The sequence below is a fragment of the Talpa europaea genome (genome assembly GCF_964194135.1).
Source record: "Talpa europaea genome assembly, chromosome: X".
Classification (NCBI taxonomy): domain Eukaryota; kingdom Metazoa; phylum Chordata; class Mammalia; order Eulipotyphla; family Talpidae; genus Talpa; species Talpa europaea.
In genome coordinates, this window is record NC_140081.1 from 62,899,326 (window position 1) to 62,915,203 (window position 15,878).

General features: G+C 40.8%; 1 protein-coding gene across 1 annotated transcript; it reads right to left on the bottom strand.

Moving 5' to 3' along the window:
• Positions 1 to 3,100: 3,100 nt before the first annotated feature.
• LOC311187620 (T-complex protein 11-like X-linked protein 1) lies at positions 3,101 to 13,799 on the bottom strand (the record flags this gene model as incomplete). Its single annotated transcript, XM_084258966.1, has 7 exons — positions 13,689 to 13,799; positions 12,842 to 13,062; positions 11,833 to 11,969; positions 11,373 to 11,587; positions 11,096 to 11,277; positions 4,158 to 4,321; positions 3,101 to 3,336 (listed from the first exon to the last, which is right to left on the bottom strand). Exons 1-7 carry the CDS (start codon positions 13,791 to 13,793, stop codon positions 3,101 to 3,103), a joined length of 1,260 nt encoding a protein of 419 aa, XP_084115092.1. The 5' UTR covers positions 13,794 to 13,799.
• Between the last annotated feature and the right edge of the window lie 2,079 nt (positions 13,800 to 15,878).

The following is a 15,878-nucleotide window of genomic DNA, read 5'->3' on the forward strand; positions in this document are numbered from 1 at the left end:
TAACTATCTTGAAGTAACTTTATTACCAGTGTTAAGCAATTTGGGAAAGAGAAGCAGTTGCAGATTCTGCTCCATGGCAAAGTGCTGAAGGTAGTCCCCTCACAATTTAAATTTCAGATGTAGGCAAGAGGCTGACTCCTTGGGGACTTTCCAAAGCATATACATGGAAAATCACATCCATAGTGCAAACTTCTTCCAGGCAAAGGATGGATGGGAGTGAGAAGGCAGGAATTCCACACTTTGAGCTGTGTCAATTATGAGGGCATGATTCTCCAGTACCTTTTTTAAAAGATTTATTTATTTATGCATACAAGAAAGGGGGTACAGGCCAGAGGTGCAAGGGGTGAGAGGTTTCACCAGAGACAGAGTGGGGAGCAGAAGAGCAGACTGACTGAAATACACTGCTAAGGGGAGCAGCAGGTGAGACAGGAGAGGTTCTGCTGCACCATGTGGGTAGCTCCCTGGCCCGGCGGGGATCGAACTCATGCTGCACAGGCTGTGGATAGCGTCATAGTGCTGTGCTTTAACCCCTTGAGCCACCAGGGAGGCCCTCCAGTACCTTTTTGGGAAGAAAAAAAACTATGCGAATAAATTTATTAAAAATAAATAACTGTGGCTCATCCATTTTTAAATTACTTGAGAGAATTAACATTATTCCAGATTGCCTCGTTTGCATTCAAACATTTTGCTGCTCAAATAATCCATCTAGAATGTGACATCACATCACAAGATGCCAGAATAGTTTTCAGTCCTTATCCCTGCCCCCCAAATAAAGGCTGACTCTGACAATCATACACGGGCAGGAGGACCTTTGTGGCAGCTCAGGTGTTCAGTCCACTACCCTCTTGGAATAAAAAGAAAACCCAAGAGCAGACACGTTGAAGAGGGTATGAAGAACAATTTCACTTTGCCAAGGTCACCCCTCTTGCAAGACTGCATAGCTCAGTGGCAAGAGAGAGAACCCTCAAACTTCTATTCCTCCCATGGTGGAAAGGGAGTGTACAGTGAGCACCTGGCTTTCCCCTCCATGCAGGATGCTCCCCAAAGGCCCACTTCCTTCTTGTCACACCAAGAACACGGAGAAGAGTGGCACGGCTGAATTGTCTGCAGACAGCAAAGAGCAGGGGACTCTTGCAAGGGCTCACAGCAAATGGAACTTGAAATTCAACAAAGGGCCCCAATTTCTACTAACCCCTTTATGGACTCTACCAAGAGGTTCACTTGCAAACCACAGAGAATGCAAGGCTCTGGAAACCACACTAGCCCATGACCCGCCCCAGTACTCTGCATGCCCCTTCTCCCCACCCCACCCCCAGCTGATGCCCCAGGTATGCCCCTGTAGATCATGCACTGGAGCCTCTGGAGATCATGCCTGAGCACCTATAGAGAGCCGGCTCAACCCTGCTGAATTGGGAGAAGGCATGGTCTTGACTGCCTCAGGGTACTGCCCTAGGGAAAAAGACTTGAGGCTCTCAGGCTGTGTTCTGGCTTTGTGCAAAAGAAAGAAGGCACACAATCCTAACACTTCCTTCGATGAGAAAATAGAGGAGTGCAGCAGGTTGGCCCATAGAAAAGGTCTCTGAGACGCCCAGGACCCCCAGCTTGGCTAACCTGGGAAGGCCTCTCTGTGTTGGAGAAAATCAATAAAGTCTGGAGGAAGTGATTGTTTCCTCAAATGTGAAGACAGCAACATGAGCCTTGGGGGGACAAGGTAACTCTCAAAAGCATAAATGAAACAAGGTTATTTTCCAGTAGCTGACCTCATAGAAATGAAAGCAAAGAACTGCCTGGCAAAGAATTCAAAATAGTTGTTTTAAGGACTTGGCCAGCTACGAAGAAACACATATAAACATCTCAAATGAAGTTAGGAAATGAAGGTCAAGGAGGAGATAGAAAGCTTTAAAAAGTACCACAAAGAAATTCTGGAACTCAAGAATACAACAAATGAACTGCAAAATATAAGAGAGCATCAACTGCAGATTCCACCAAGCAGGAAAAAAAAAAGTGGCTAAGTTTTGTGGGCCTTCTCTTCCTCTTTTCTTTCATTGCTCTCTTCCTTTGTGGTTTAGGACTTCCTTTAGTGGTGTGTGCATATTACTTTCCCTTGATCTTTTGTGCATTTACTATAGGTTTTTGCTTTGTGGTTGCCGTGAGGTTCACATGAGGGAGGGGAACAAAAGAGAATTGAATGCCTGCTAGTAACCACCTTTCACCCACTTCTCAACTTCCATACTGCTTCAAGCCATGTACTTGAATAGGAAGTGGGAGCTCTTACTACTGGCTGCATCCTTTAAAATTAAGAGGAGGGCCTCCCTGGTGGCGCATAGGGTTAAGCACAGCACTATGAAGCTATCCACAGCCTCTGCAGTATGAGTTCGATCCCCAGCTGGCCAGGGAAGTGACCCACATGGTGCAGATGACTTCTCCTGTCTCGCCCGCTGCTCCCCTCAGCAGTGTATTTCAGTCAATCTGCCTATTCTGTTCCCTGCTCTGTCTCTGGTAAATCCTCTCACCCCCTGCACCGCTGGCCTGTACCCCAGTTATTGTATGCATAAATAAATAAATCTTTAAAATAAATAAAATTAGGGGAAAATGTGGTGCTGGAAATGGGGATCTATGTCTCCTCTTGAACTGAATTTGACTTAGTGAATTTGACTTCCAGAAGCACTTTCACTAACAGTCTGAATAATTTCGCAAAGAGTTTGCTTATCCCCCAAGAAAAAGACTTTTCTACTGGAGAAAATGCTGCCCCTGATGCTATGCTGCCTTCTCAAGCCAGTGTGTTGAAGAGTGATCCTCCAATGAAAGGAAAACTGAGGGCCCACTGGCTTCTCAGCTAGTATGGGGATCAGGGCACAGAATCTGGATTCAGTTGCAACACAAAAGAAAAAAGGGTTTTCTCACAGCTCAAAAGTTTATTTTAATGAAGGGGGTTGGGCCAGCTAGTGTGAGTGTGTGCTTGAACCTTGCAGCTCTGTGTGCTGGTTGCTGGCTGCGGTGAGGAAGAGGATAGGATGCTTCACTGGCCACAGGTGTTCTCTTCCCAGGAACATGCTAAGCCCTCTCCCTTGGTTCCTGGATCCATAACTGGGATCCAGCACTATTGGGTAGGTTTCGATTCTGTTTTACATGCCTCAGCTGGATTGATGATATTTTCCAGGATGTCAGTATAGTAAGGGCTAAAGACCTGTTGATTGTGATGCATCAGATTGACAAACTTCCAGCCTAGTTCTGTCAGCTCCCCTTCAATGAGCATTAAGCTTCTGGGGAAGTCTAGCAGAGACTCCTGCATGCCACGAACCAAACAGCATTTGAGAAACAGACGAATCCGTCGATCTATAAGAAAGCAAAAAAAAAAAAAAAGAGAGAGAGAGAGAGAGAGAGAGACAAGTGGAAAATCAAAGAAATTTCAGAAGAAATTCACAATCTCCTTGTACTCTCTTTTCACTAAGGTTTTAAGTTAAAGGAGATATTCACTGACTGACCTATTCAAGTAAAACATGTAAGATTTGTTTTTGTTTGGGAGGAGGGAATGTTATCAGGCTCCTAAAGAATGCATTATTGAAAGATGATGAGCTAGTAAAGTTCTGGCTATTCTTAAGATTTCATTGCCTTAAGTGAGATCCTGTGGTTCATTTGACCTAGCAAGAGGACCCTAGATACTGTACCTGAAATTCTGAGGGTACACACTGCAGCGTACCAAATTCAGGCCCACACACCCAGACCAGAGTATGTTAAAGTACAAAAGTTAGAGGCAAGCTGGCCAAATTCCCTGCTTCCATCTCACCATGGAATCCTACAGACTAAGTCAACATCAGTTATGGAGGAGCAGGGCCCATATGGGATGGACAAAGTTTCCCAATGTACATTTTGGAAAGTCATTAAATAATGACCAGGCTGGCATAGTAGGATTAGGGAGCTAGTTTCTCACACATATAAGTGACATATCTTAACTGCAGGTCCACCTTAAAACCATACATCCACTCTTCAAACTGAAAGAGATCCATTTCAGCCCTGCACATTATGGATGAAGAAACATTCCCAATGATCATACGTTTCCATTTTCAAATAATCTGGTAACTGACTTACAGGGCTGGATCGACTTACACCTCTTACACATTCTTGAACCTTCCCACCACCACCATGAAGATTCTTACCAATGACATTACAAACACAGTTGTCCTTCTTGGCAATGTTTTGGAGTTGCCCTGTAAGAGATGCTTTGTTTTCGTTGGTCAGAACAGTGAGGCCCATGCCTTTGAGGCCGTCATGGATTTCCTGAGTCACTTTTTCACTCACATTCAGCATAACCTCATCAGGTCTAGACAATGAAAGATAGAAAAGAGTGACCCTGGTTGGCGCGCTTGAAAAGCAAATGCAGACCTGGATCGCGGCTGCCCAGGTACCCGCGCCTGCGACCTAGGCTTGCGGGGAGACGCGCGGAGGTCCTCACTGAGGTGAAGGTCCCTCCCTGAGTAAGCAGGAACCAGGCGCCCAGGCACGGGAGCGGTGCAAAAGGCGCCATTCCCGTGCCACTGAACTGGGCTACAGCCCGCGTCCTGGAACTGAGGGCTTTGAACTGAGACCCGGGGCACGAAAATTCGGGGCGTGGGTTCTACACGACGGTGGGGCACAAGGCAGACACAGGACCCCAAAGCTGTTGAGGTGTACCCTACCATTCCCACTCTGTTCCCTGTCCCACGGGGTGGGGGGAGGCGAAAAACAGCCCCCCAAGGACAATAGGAGAGATCTCTGGCGCCACCTAGTGACCAGGAAAAAAAAGTCACTAACACCCCATAGAACAGGAAATTTCTTAAGACTGCTTGAAAAGGGCAGAAGGCTTCTGGAGGACCCAGTGGCCAGCCGGGAAGTTAGCCCACGCCAGGCCCCTTCCGACCAGCAGTCTGAGCCCACAGAGGGAGCAGGCACCCACGTCCGGGGCAGACCGGGTGCGCAGAAGAGTGTGCCTGAAACCGGAGGCACAGGGACTGCATCCCGCTTCGCCATTTTAGAACAGGGACATTTCTTCAGTAAAAACTGCCTAAAACCAGCAGAAAGCTCCCCCAGAAGACAGAGATGGCTCCTGGAAGAGGAGGGGAAGACAGAGGAAGACAGAGGGGAGCGGAGAAGTTCACCCAAGATGCCAGTCAGTCCGAGCAACACAGTGTCCCAACGCATACGACAAATTAGAAAACAGACAGTAGGGAGTAGAAGAACTACACGCAACCTAACAACTCCTCAGGAAAGAAGCACACCACAAAAAGAAAACCACTCCCCAGATTGCAACGACAGCAACTTGGAAGAACTTCTGAGCCTTCCAGAAAGAGAATTTAAAATTGCCATGATTAAAAAAGTGATAGATCAGAAGAAGGAAATTGAGTCCCTAAAGAGGGAAGTAAAAGAAATGCAGGAGATCAAAGAATTAATGGAGGAACTAAAGAACTCTGGGAAAAGCAATGAAAGCAGAATAGGTGAAATGGAAGAGCGAATAAGTACTCTTGAAGACACAGAAATAAAAAGAACCAAAACAGAAAAGGAAAGAGAAGTACGAAGGAAAAAGAATGAAGAAAGACTTCGGGAACTATCTGACTCCATGAGGAAAGGAAATATAAGAGTTATAGGAATTCCAGAAGGAGAGGAGAGAGATGTAGGAACAGAGAAAATATTCATGGATATAATTGAAGAGAACTTCCCAAATGCGAAGAAGGAGCTGAAAATTGATATACAAGAAGCAAGAAGAACACCAAACTTCCACGACGAAAGGAAAAACACAGCAAGACACATAATAGTAAAGCTCCCAAGAGTCCAGGACAAGGAAAAAATAATGAAGCTAACAAGAGGGAAGAAACAGATAACATTCAAAGGAAAACCAATCAGGCTGACATCAGACTTCTCTGAAGAAACACTACGGGCCAGGAGAGAGTGGAGGGACATAGTCAATAGACTCCAAGAAAACAGATGCCAACCAAGAACACTCTATCCCGCAAAGCTCTCTTTCCTCCATGAAGAAAGAATATGGACCTTCCCAGACAAAGAGAAACTCCGGAATTTCATTACGACTAAACCCCCACTCCAAAAAATACTACAAGGAATCCTAAAGCCAGAACCTCAGAGGGAAGAATAACAACGAAAGAAGACCAAAAAAAAAAAAAAAAGTTATTAAAAGAATAAATAAATAAAATCAAAGGAAAGACAAACATAATGGCAAATACAGATGCTAACATATCAATATTAACTCTAAATGTAAATGGACTAAACTCTTCAATAAAAAGACACAGAGTTGCAGCCTGGATTAAGAAACAAAACCCAACCTTTTACTGTCTCCAGGAAACACATTTAGCTACAAAAGATAAAAATAGGCTCAAAGTCAAAGGATGGAAAACAATCCTACAAGCAAATGGGCCAAAAAAGAAAGCAGGAACAGCTATACTTATATCAGATAAAACAGACTTCAAACTCAAAAAAATAAAAAGAGACCCCAATGGTCACTACATTATGATTAAGGGGACAATACTTCAAGAAGAAATAACACTCATTAACATATACTCACCAAACGAAAGAGCACCAAAATATATCAGACAACTGTTGTCCTCTCTGAAAACAGACATCAGAGAAAACACATACGTAGTGGGAGACTTCAACACACCACTATCAACAATGGATAGATCAACAAGACAAAAAATAAGTAAAGAAACTAAAGCTCTAAATAAGGACCTAGAGCATTTGCTTAACAGACATCTATAGAACACTAAACCCAAAAAAAACGGAGTACACATTTTTCTCAAGCGCACACGGATCATTCTCCAGGATCGATCATATACTGGGGCACAAGACAAACATCAACAGATACACCAAGATTGAAATCATACCAACCATCTTTTCTGACCACGAAGGCATCAAACTAGAAATAAATCATAAAAAGAAGGCAAGGAACTATCCTACCTCATGGAGATTAAAAGCCACACTACTGGAAGACCACTGGACTAACGAGGAGATCAAAGAAGAAATTAAAAAATTCTTTGAATTGAATGACAAGGAGGACACCAATATCCTAAATGTATGGGATGCAGCAAAAGCAGTAATAAGAGGAAAATATATAGCAATACAAGCTCACATCAAAAAACAAGAAAGAACTCAAAGAAACAACCTAATCTCGAAGCTCAAAGATCTAGAAAAAGAACAACAAAAAAACCCCAAAACCAGTAGAAGAAAAGAAATAATAAAAACCAAAGCAGAAATAAATGAAATTGAAACTAAAAAAACAATCCAAAAGATCAATGAAACCAAGAGCTGGTTCTTTGAAAAAATAAATAAAATAGACAAACCCCTAGCCAGGCTCACAAAGGAAAAAAGGGAGAAAGCACAAATACACAGGATCATAAATGAAAGAGGAGAAATCACAACGGACACAGCAGAAATCAAAAGAATAATCAGTAACTACTATGAACAGTTATATGGAAACAAGTTCAACAATCTAGAGGAGATGGACAAATTCCTACAACTCTACAATCACCCAAAGCTAGATAAAGAAGAAATAGAACACCTAAACAGACCAATTACAAGCAGCGAAATTGAAATGGTAATCAAAAACCTCCCCAAAAACAAAAGCCCAGGACCTGATGGATTTACAAATGAATTCTACCAAACATTCAGAGACGAATTAGTGCCTATCCTTCACAAACTCTTCCAAAAAATTGAGAAGGAAGGGACAATACCAAACACGTTCTATGAAGCCAATATTACACTAATACCAAAACCGAATAAGGACAACACAAAAAAGGAAAACTATAGGCCAATCTCCCTAATGAACACTGATGCAAATATCCTCAATAAAATTTTAGCTATCAGAATCCAACAATGTATCCATAAGATAATTCACCACGACCAAGTTGGATTCATTCCATGGGCACAAGGATGGTTTAACATCCGAAAATCAATCAACGTTATCCAACACATCAACAAAAAGAAATATAAAAACCATATGATAATATCAATAGATGCTGAGAAAGCTTTCGACAAAGTGCAACACCCATTCATGATAAAAGCCCTTGAAATTCTTGGGATACAAGGAACATACCTCAACATCATAAAGGCCATCTATGACAAGCCAACAGCCAGTATCATTCTCAATGGAAAAGCTGAAAGCAATTCCATTAAGATCTGGAACAAGACAAGGATGTCCACTCTCACCACTGCTTTTCAATATAATACTGGAAGTCCTAGCCAGAGCAATAAGACAAGAGAAAGACATCCAAGGAATCCAAATAGGAAAAGAAGTCAAACTATCACTATTTGCAGATGATATGATAATATACATAGAGAACCCCAAAATCTCCACAGAAAAACTAATTCAACTCATCAATCAATTCAGTAAAGTGGCAGGATACAAAATCAACACGCAAAAGTCAGTAGCCTTCCTATACACAAACAATAAATCTGAAGAAGAAATCAAAAAAACCATCCCTTTTATTATCGAAACAAAAAAAAATCAAATATTTGGGAATAAATCTAACAAAAGAGGTAAAGGACCTACACAAAGAAAAGTATAAAACACTGTAAAAAGAAATAGAAGAAGACACAAAGAAATGGAAATACATCCCCTGCTCATGGATTGGAAGAATAAACATTATTAAAATGGCCATCCTACCAAAAGCAATATACAGATTCAATGCTATTCCAATCAAAATCTCAATGGCATTCTTCAAAGAAATAGAACAATTATTGATGAAATTCATATGGAATCACCAAAAACCCCGAATAGCCAAAGCTCTACTGAAAAAAAAAAAAGAAGGAAATGGAGGCATCACACGCCCAGACTTCAAACTATACTACAAAGCCATAATCATCAAAACTGCATGGTATTGGAACAAGAACAGACATACAGACCAATGGAATCGAATAGAAAATCCAGAAATAAACCCACAGATTTATGGTCAACTAATCTTTGACAAAGGAGCAAAGACTATACATTGGAGCAAAGAAAGTTTGTTCAATAAATGGTGCTGGGAAAACTGGGTCGCTACATGCAAAAGAATGAAGCTTGACCACTACCTCACACCATACACAAAAACCAACTCAAAATGGATTAAAGAACTAGACATAAGACCTGAAACCATAAAATACATAGAAGGAAATATAGGCAAAACACTACGGGATTTGCACATCAAAGACATCTTTACAGACACATCACCCAAAGCAGTGATAGTGAAGACAAAGATAAACAGCTGGGACTACATCAAATTAAAGAGCTTCTGCACAGCAAAAGAGACAATAACAAAAACAAAGAGAAACCCCACCAACTGGGAGAACATTTTTGCACCCAACACTAATGATAAAGGACTGATCACAAAAATCTGCAAAGAGCTGATGAGACTCAGCAACAACAAAGAAAATAATCCAGTCAAAAAATGGGCAGAAGAGCTAAAAAGAAACTTCTCTGAAGAGGAAATGCAAATGGCCAACAGACATATGAAAAAATGTTCAACATCACTTGTCATCAGGGAAATGCAAATCAAAACTACCATGAGATACCATCTCACACCAGTGAGAATGGCACATATTAAAAAAACTAGCAACAACAAATGTTGGCGAGGGTGTGGAGAAAAAGGAACTCTTCTGCACTGTTGGTGGGAGTGCAAACTGGTCCAACCACTATGGAGAGCTGTGTGGAGATTTCTGGACCTACTAAACATAGAGTTTCCATATGATCCAGCAATTCCACTCCTAGGTATTTACCCAAAGGACACAGAAACATCAATTCCAAAGAACACCTGCACCCCTATGTTTATAGCAGCACTGTTTACAATAGCTAAGCTTTGGAAACAACCCAAATGCCCAAAAATAGATGACTGGATCAAGAAGATGTGGTACATATATACCATGGAATATTACTCAGCATTCAAAAAAGATAAACACATGCAATTTGCAGCAACATGGATGGCGCTGGAAGGGATCATGCTCAGCGAAATAAGCCAAAAAGAAAAAGAAAAATACCGGATGGTCTCACTCATAGCAGGAATCTAGAAAACTTAAATAAGGGACCAGGAAAATGAATATAAGAAAGTGAAAATCAAAATCAACAAAAAACTATGAACCAGAGACACTTTTTGGGGGGTGGGGGGCGGGAGGGGAAGGATTGGGGTCAGAATGGGGCGTTTGCAATTGTATGGGGGAATATAAAAATAAAATTTATTATTTAAAAAAATAAAAAATAAAAAAAATATCTTTGAAAAAATGAGAAATGAATAAAAAACAATGGTCAATCAATAAATCCTTTCCTAGATTACTTATCTGTGCAGTTAGTCCATTATTTTCACCAAAAAAGAAAAAAAAAAAAAGAAAAGAGTGACCCTGGCGTAGGGGCAAAGCCAGGTCCACGCAACAGAAATTCCAACTCCCAACCGATAAGAGGACCTAGTGGGCAGCTGAACTACCTTTGTTGCTACCCTAAAAGTGCTAATTCATACATATAGTACTATATTCCATTTCAAAGAAAACAAGGTAAATTGGCCAGGGGTTTGGTTTGAAACTTGGATCTCTTCAGTATTCTTTAGCCCCATAAACTTTACTTATTGTTTTAAGATATCCTTGACTATTCTTCATGGTTGTTTTTCCTACTTCACTATTTAATACCACATATATTTAAGAACTGAACTTCCAGTTTCTCTTTTTACTTAAGTTATGGTATCCTGCATGCAGTGATCAATTGATATTATTGACCAACTGGTCAACTTCTGGAGATATATATATATATATATATATATATATATATATATATATATTTATGTAAACATACACACAAATATAGTGCTCCCCAGTCAAGTATATAATGACTCATTTTTAGCAACATGATCATGAATTATTTGTAGCAAACTAGCCTCCACACTCTGCTCTTTGGAAGTTTTATTTTTCTCTATTTCAAGCCTCAATACAACTTATCAAAAGATATCAACAATCTTTGCAAATGGTTCCCAAGGTCCTTTGTGTTGGCTTTGATAAAGAATAAGCACTAATACATGATCTGTCTATGTCCCCCTCCCCACCAAAAAACCACCACATAATATGTTCAAGTCTAAGAAAGATCTATGAAGCGTACCTGGAATTAAATTCCTCTGTTAGGGTCTTGGTTATATATTTCAGTTTATCCACAAATTCAGGTGAGCTGAATAAAACATTACCAGAGAAACTTCTGGCCACTAACAAGACTGAGGCCAAGATGGTTAAGTGGTGCAACTGAGACTCCATTTCCTGCAGCCGGATTTTGTCCATCATCAGTGTCTGGAAAGGTGGGGAAGAGCGGAACTATGAGAGGGAGCCTACAAAGGAAGCATTGAATACAGACAGAAAGGTAATGCTCCAACACACATTCCTACCTCGGGGAACTCTCCATTTTCAGAATCCCAGAGAAGGATGTTTAGGTAACCCTGGTATAATATCATTGTGGGAGTGAGGCACTCTGATTTGTGAGCTTCCTGACTGGTAAGTGAACAGGTCATGTTGAAGGTGGGAGAGTTTGAGGAACTCAGAGATGTTGCAGTGAGGTCTGATGCTGCTTTGGTTAGCCATTTTACAGTGCAATCAAGGAGATCTATAAAATACAAGGGGAAAAAATTGTATCTTCAGACTTCAAGGCTTGAATACTAGTGCTTGAAGATAAACTTTAAGTCAATAAAGAAATGATTTTGCCCATGTTTATCTTAGAGAAATACCCTTTCTCCCCTACCCCTTACCTAAGAAAGAAACTTTCTATTAAAAAATAGAAAATACTCTATCACTCTAAGCAGTCAGGCCAAGGTCAAATCTCCCTTTCCTGCCCTTAAATTTTAAACATACTAGGCTGCTTGTCAAGGAGCTCCTGGAATTTAGCTCTTTCGTAATGGATGGAATTTTCCTGTAGGTAGGGTCGAAGGCTCTGGATTGTATAGTTGACCATGTCCATTTTCATCAGGCCCAGAACACGGAAGATACCTCTGTCATAGGGAGAAATCAAATATTTATGAGATGAATAGAAATCTAGTGTGGAGAGATGAAACAAGCAAGGAGTCTTAAAAGCACAGTATTTTAGAATTAAAAGGGATCTCAGAAACAAAACTCACACTTAAGTTTACAAATAAAGATACAATCGTCAGAGACCCAAGGCCACGGAGTCAGTTGCTGGCAGAGCTAGGGACATATATGTCTTCTCATCTTTTAGCTAATAGTCTTAGGGCTCTTACTGGTTTAGCCATTCTATCTTCTCAGAAAAAGAGCAGTCAGTGGAAGGAAAATGACCAGGGCCTTAACAACTATATTTGAGTAGTTGTTAGATGATATTGTCCCTTCAGTCTTTAAATCCAGGAAAGAGTATTCCAACTTGATAACACTCAAAAGCTTTACATACACCTAAACTCGGCCTGTCAAATACTGATGGCGATCGAATTATCTAACTCACTGGGCAAATCACTTAACCTTTCTGGGATTTTATTCTTCTGGCTGTGAAATAGGTATAAACTTTGTTCCTGTCTTCTCACAGGGCTCAAATTAAGGAGAAGATCTGGGAGAGGGCTGTTTGAAATACCTAGAAGAAAGAATGCTGCACTCTAATTCTTAGCAACATCATGTCTACAGTGGACCCCAACAGATCTAAATATCATCAAAGTGTTCCTGAGAATCTGTCCTTGGAAAAATAGAAGCCAATCATCCAGGAAGGAAAAGAGACATATTAGTCAGTTCTTTAGTTTAGAAGAGCTAGTCAAGCCAGGGCTAACACAGTATCTGACTCAGTTTTCTGGCATGATGTTTTAAGGCAGATTTCAGGAATAGATCATCTAGCTTCTCACCTCTAGATCATCTAGCTTCTCACCTCAGTAACTGCACAGGATCCCTTATGTTCTCTAGATTCTGCACGGCCTCGTCTCGCACTGGTGCACATAGCAAAGTCATCAAATTGAGAATGTAGTCAGACAGGTGAGTGATATCCAGGGCCCCGTGCTCTGCTTCTTGTGTGAGGAGCTCCATGTCCAAGGCCTCGTGAATCTCTGCTCTTAGACGATTCTGGCGTGGCAATAGCAGTGATAGCAGAATCTATGTAGAAAGGAAAATCCAAAAGTTTAGAATGCCCAACTTTCTCCAAAGAACAACCCCTTAAGACAAAGGCATCCAAGCCTGTATCTTTTGGGGGTCAGGAAATTAGGTCTTTGAATTTTTTATGGAGTATATTATTCTTATTTAGGGGCCAACTGCAAATATCATTTTCTGGAAAGAATAAGATAAAGGTATGAATGAAACTAAAAGTGTGATTAAAAATGTGCAGGATATAAAGAATATTTAAAAACAGACCATCACAAGGCACTCTAGTAAGGGATAATGACATCTTTAGATTGTTTGACTTAAAAGGGCAAAGTGAAATAGGTAAAGAAACCCTTTAGGGTCACTTGAAATAGGCTTTGACTCAAAAGTATAAGTTATTGTGAGAGTTCAGTGATAATCTGTTTACTTGAATGATATACTGTGTTGTTACAGCAGTATATCTCCACTTTCAAGCTTCAACTCATACAAATAAAATGGAAGCTTCTCCATTTTATCTGTATGAGTAGTAGACAATGTTCAAAAAAGAAGTATGCTACTTAGGATATTGGTAGCCATCAACAACCCAAAGGTTTGGGATACCCAGGAACTTCGTGTCCACAAATGGGAAGTTGGTTACTCACCTCCTTAACTACTTTTAGAAGTTCAAGAGCACAGGTGAAGTCAGGGGGAATACTTGACAGCTGCTCTTTCAGATGGTCCCAAAAAGCATTGTACATTTTCTCCATGAATCTGCTTTCCAAACTATAAGAAGATTAAATAAGCAAATGGCTCTTTATCCTGAGAACTGATATAGGACAGCCATCTCCCAAATCCCAAACGGCATTTAAGACCATGAAAGGCCTTTAACTTGACAAGCATGGAATTATGCTTAGACTTGAGCAAAGCTCATTAAATTGAATTTATTCTTAGATGCAAAGGCATTAGTCAAATAATCTTTGAAGGTTGCCTCACGGCTCCAGAGAAGCTCTCCTTCCACAGGAGGAAAAACCATCATTAATAGTTAAGCCACTAGAGTTCTCACCTTGGCTCTGCCTTAGTTTCTCAATCCACAGACTTACACCTGTGAGTTAGATGATATTGTCCCTTCAGTCTTTAAATCCAGGAAAGAGTATTCCAACTTGATAACACTCAAAAGCTTTACATACACCTAAACTCGGCCTGTCAAATACTGAGCTCATTTTCTTTCCTTTCCAACCTGTTCGTTGGTTGTGCAAATCAGAAAATTTTGCCCTTTTCCCTTTAATAACTACAATAGTGGGCCTCCGTGGTGGCACAAGGGGTTAAGCACCACACTATGAAGCAATCTGCAGCCTCTGCAGCACAAGTTCGATCCCCCGCCAGCCAGAGAGCAACCCACTTGGCAGAGCAGACCTCTCCTGTCGCGCTCGCTGCTCCTCTCAGCAATGTATTTCAGTCAGTCTGCCTGTTCTGTTCCCCACTCTGTCTCTGGTGAATCCTCTCACCTCCTGCATCTCTGGCCTGTCCCCCAGCTCTTGTGTGCATAAATAAATCTTAAAAAAAATTACAATAGCAGGGCCTCCCTGGTGGCACAGTAAAGTCTCAATGCTTTTGAGCTATCACCAGCCACTGCAGCATGAGTTCGATCCCCCAGCCAGGCAGCTAACTAACCCACATGGCACAGCAGAACTCTACTGTCTCACCCACTGCTCCCCTCAGCAGTGTATTTCAGTAAGTCTGCCTGCTCTGTTCCCCTCTCTATCCCTGGTGTATCCTTTCACCCCCTGTACCTCTGGCCTACAACCCAGTTCTTGTATGCATAAATAAATATCAATAATTCTTTAAAAAAATTACAATAGCAATGCATGCTTTTCTGTTAAAAACTAAAACTCACAACAGCTATCTACTATCTATCTACTATCTATCCCCTGTTATGGGACCATAAATGAAAGAAAGTCAAAGTTCCTCCCCCAGCACATCAATCCCACTTGTGAGTTGCCATCAATTATCTGGTATATACTAGAGTCTTTCTTAACATCCTTGATTATTATTCCCATCATTATTCCTTGGTCACCAAATTCCAGAAATTTTGCTTCCTAAATATCTCTGGAATCCATCCCCATCTACCCTCAGCTCCTACATGGACTTTTACACCAGTTTATTCAATGGCTTTCCTGTCCCAACAAACTTTTACCTCTACAATGCCACATATTCTTGCTAAAATTGATGATTTTTATAAGACACAACACAAATTTGATCATGATGGCATGCTTAAAGTTATTTTGCCTACCTCCCATCACCATCAGAGTACATGCTTCTAAGACCCTTCATGCTCCTATACTGTCAACTCTTCTACCTTATCACCTTCTTTGTTCTAACACTCTGTTCCAACAATAACAATTTACTTATAATGAATATATAATTATCTTCCACAATTCTATGCCACTTTCAGGGAGAATCTCTTTCCCCATAGATTACTTGAAATGTAACTATTCATACACCCAGAGTCAATTATCAGGACATTCTCTCTAGACACTCCTCAGGTAGCCGAGCATGAATGGAGAACTTCACATACTCAGTGTGAGAGAATTTATCACCACACAACAGCTATCTACTATTTGACTGTCTCCCCTGCAGAATCTTCTTGATGGAAAAGTCAGCATCTTATTCATCTGTATGTCTCCAACATTCAACATTCTGCCTCCCACCTAAGTACTCAATGTTTGTTCAATAAATATCTGAAAGCTACAATCATAATTGATATCATTTTATAACCCCAAAGGTAAAACCAGTCATCAATTATCTATAACTAATAGATAACTCCACACTCCACATTCTATTTCAATCTCCTT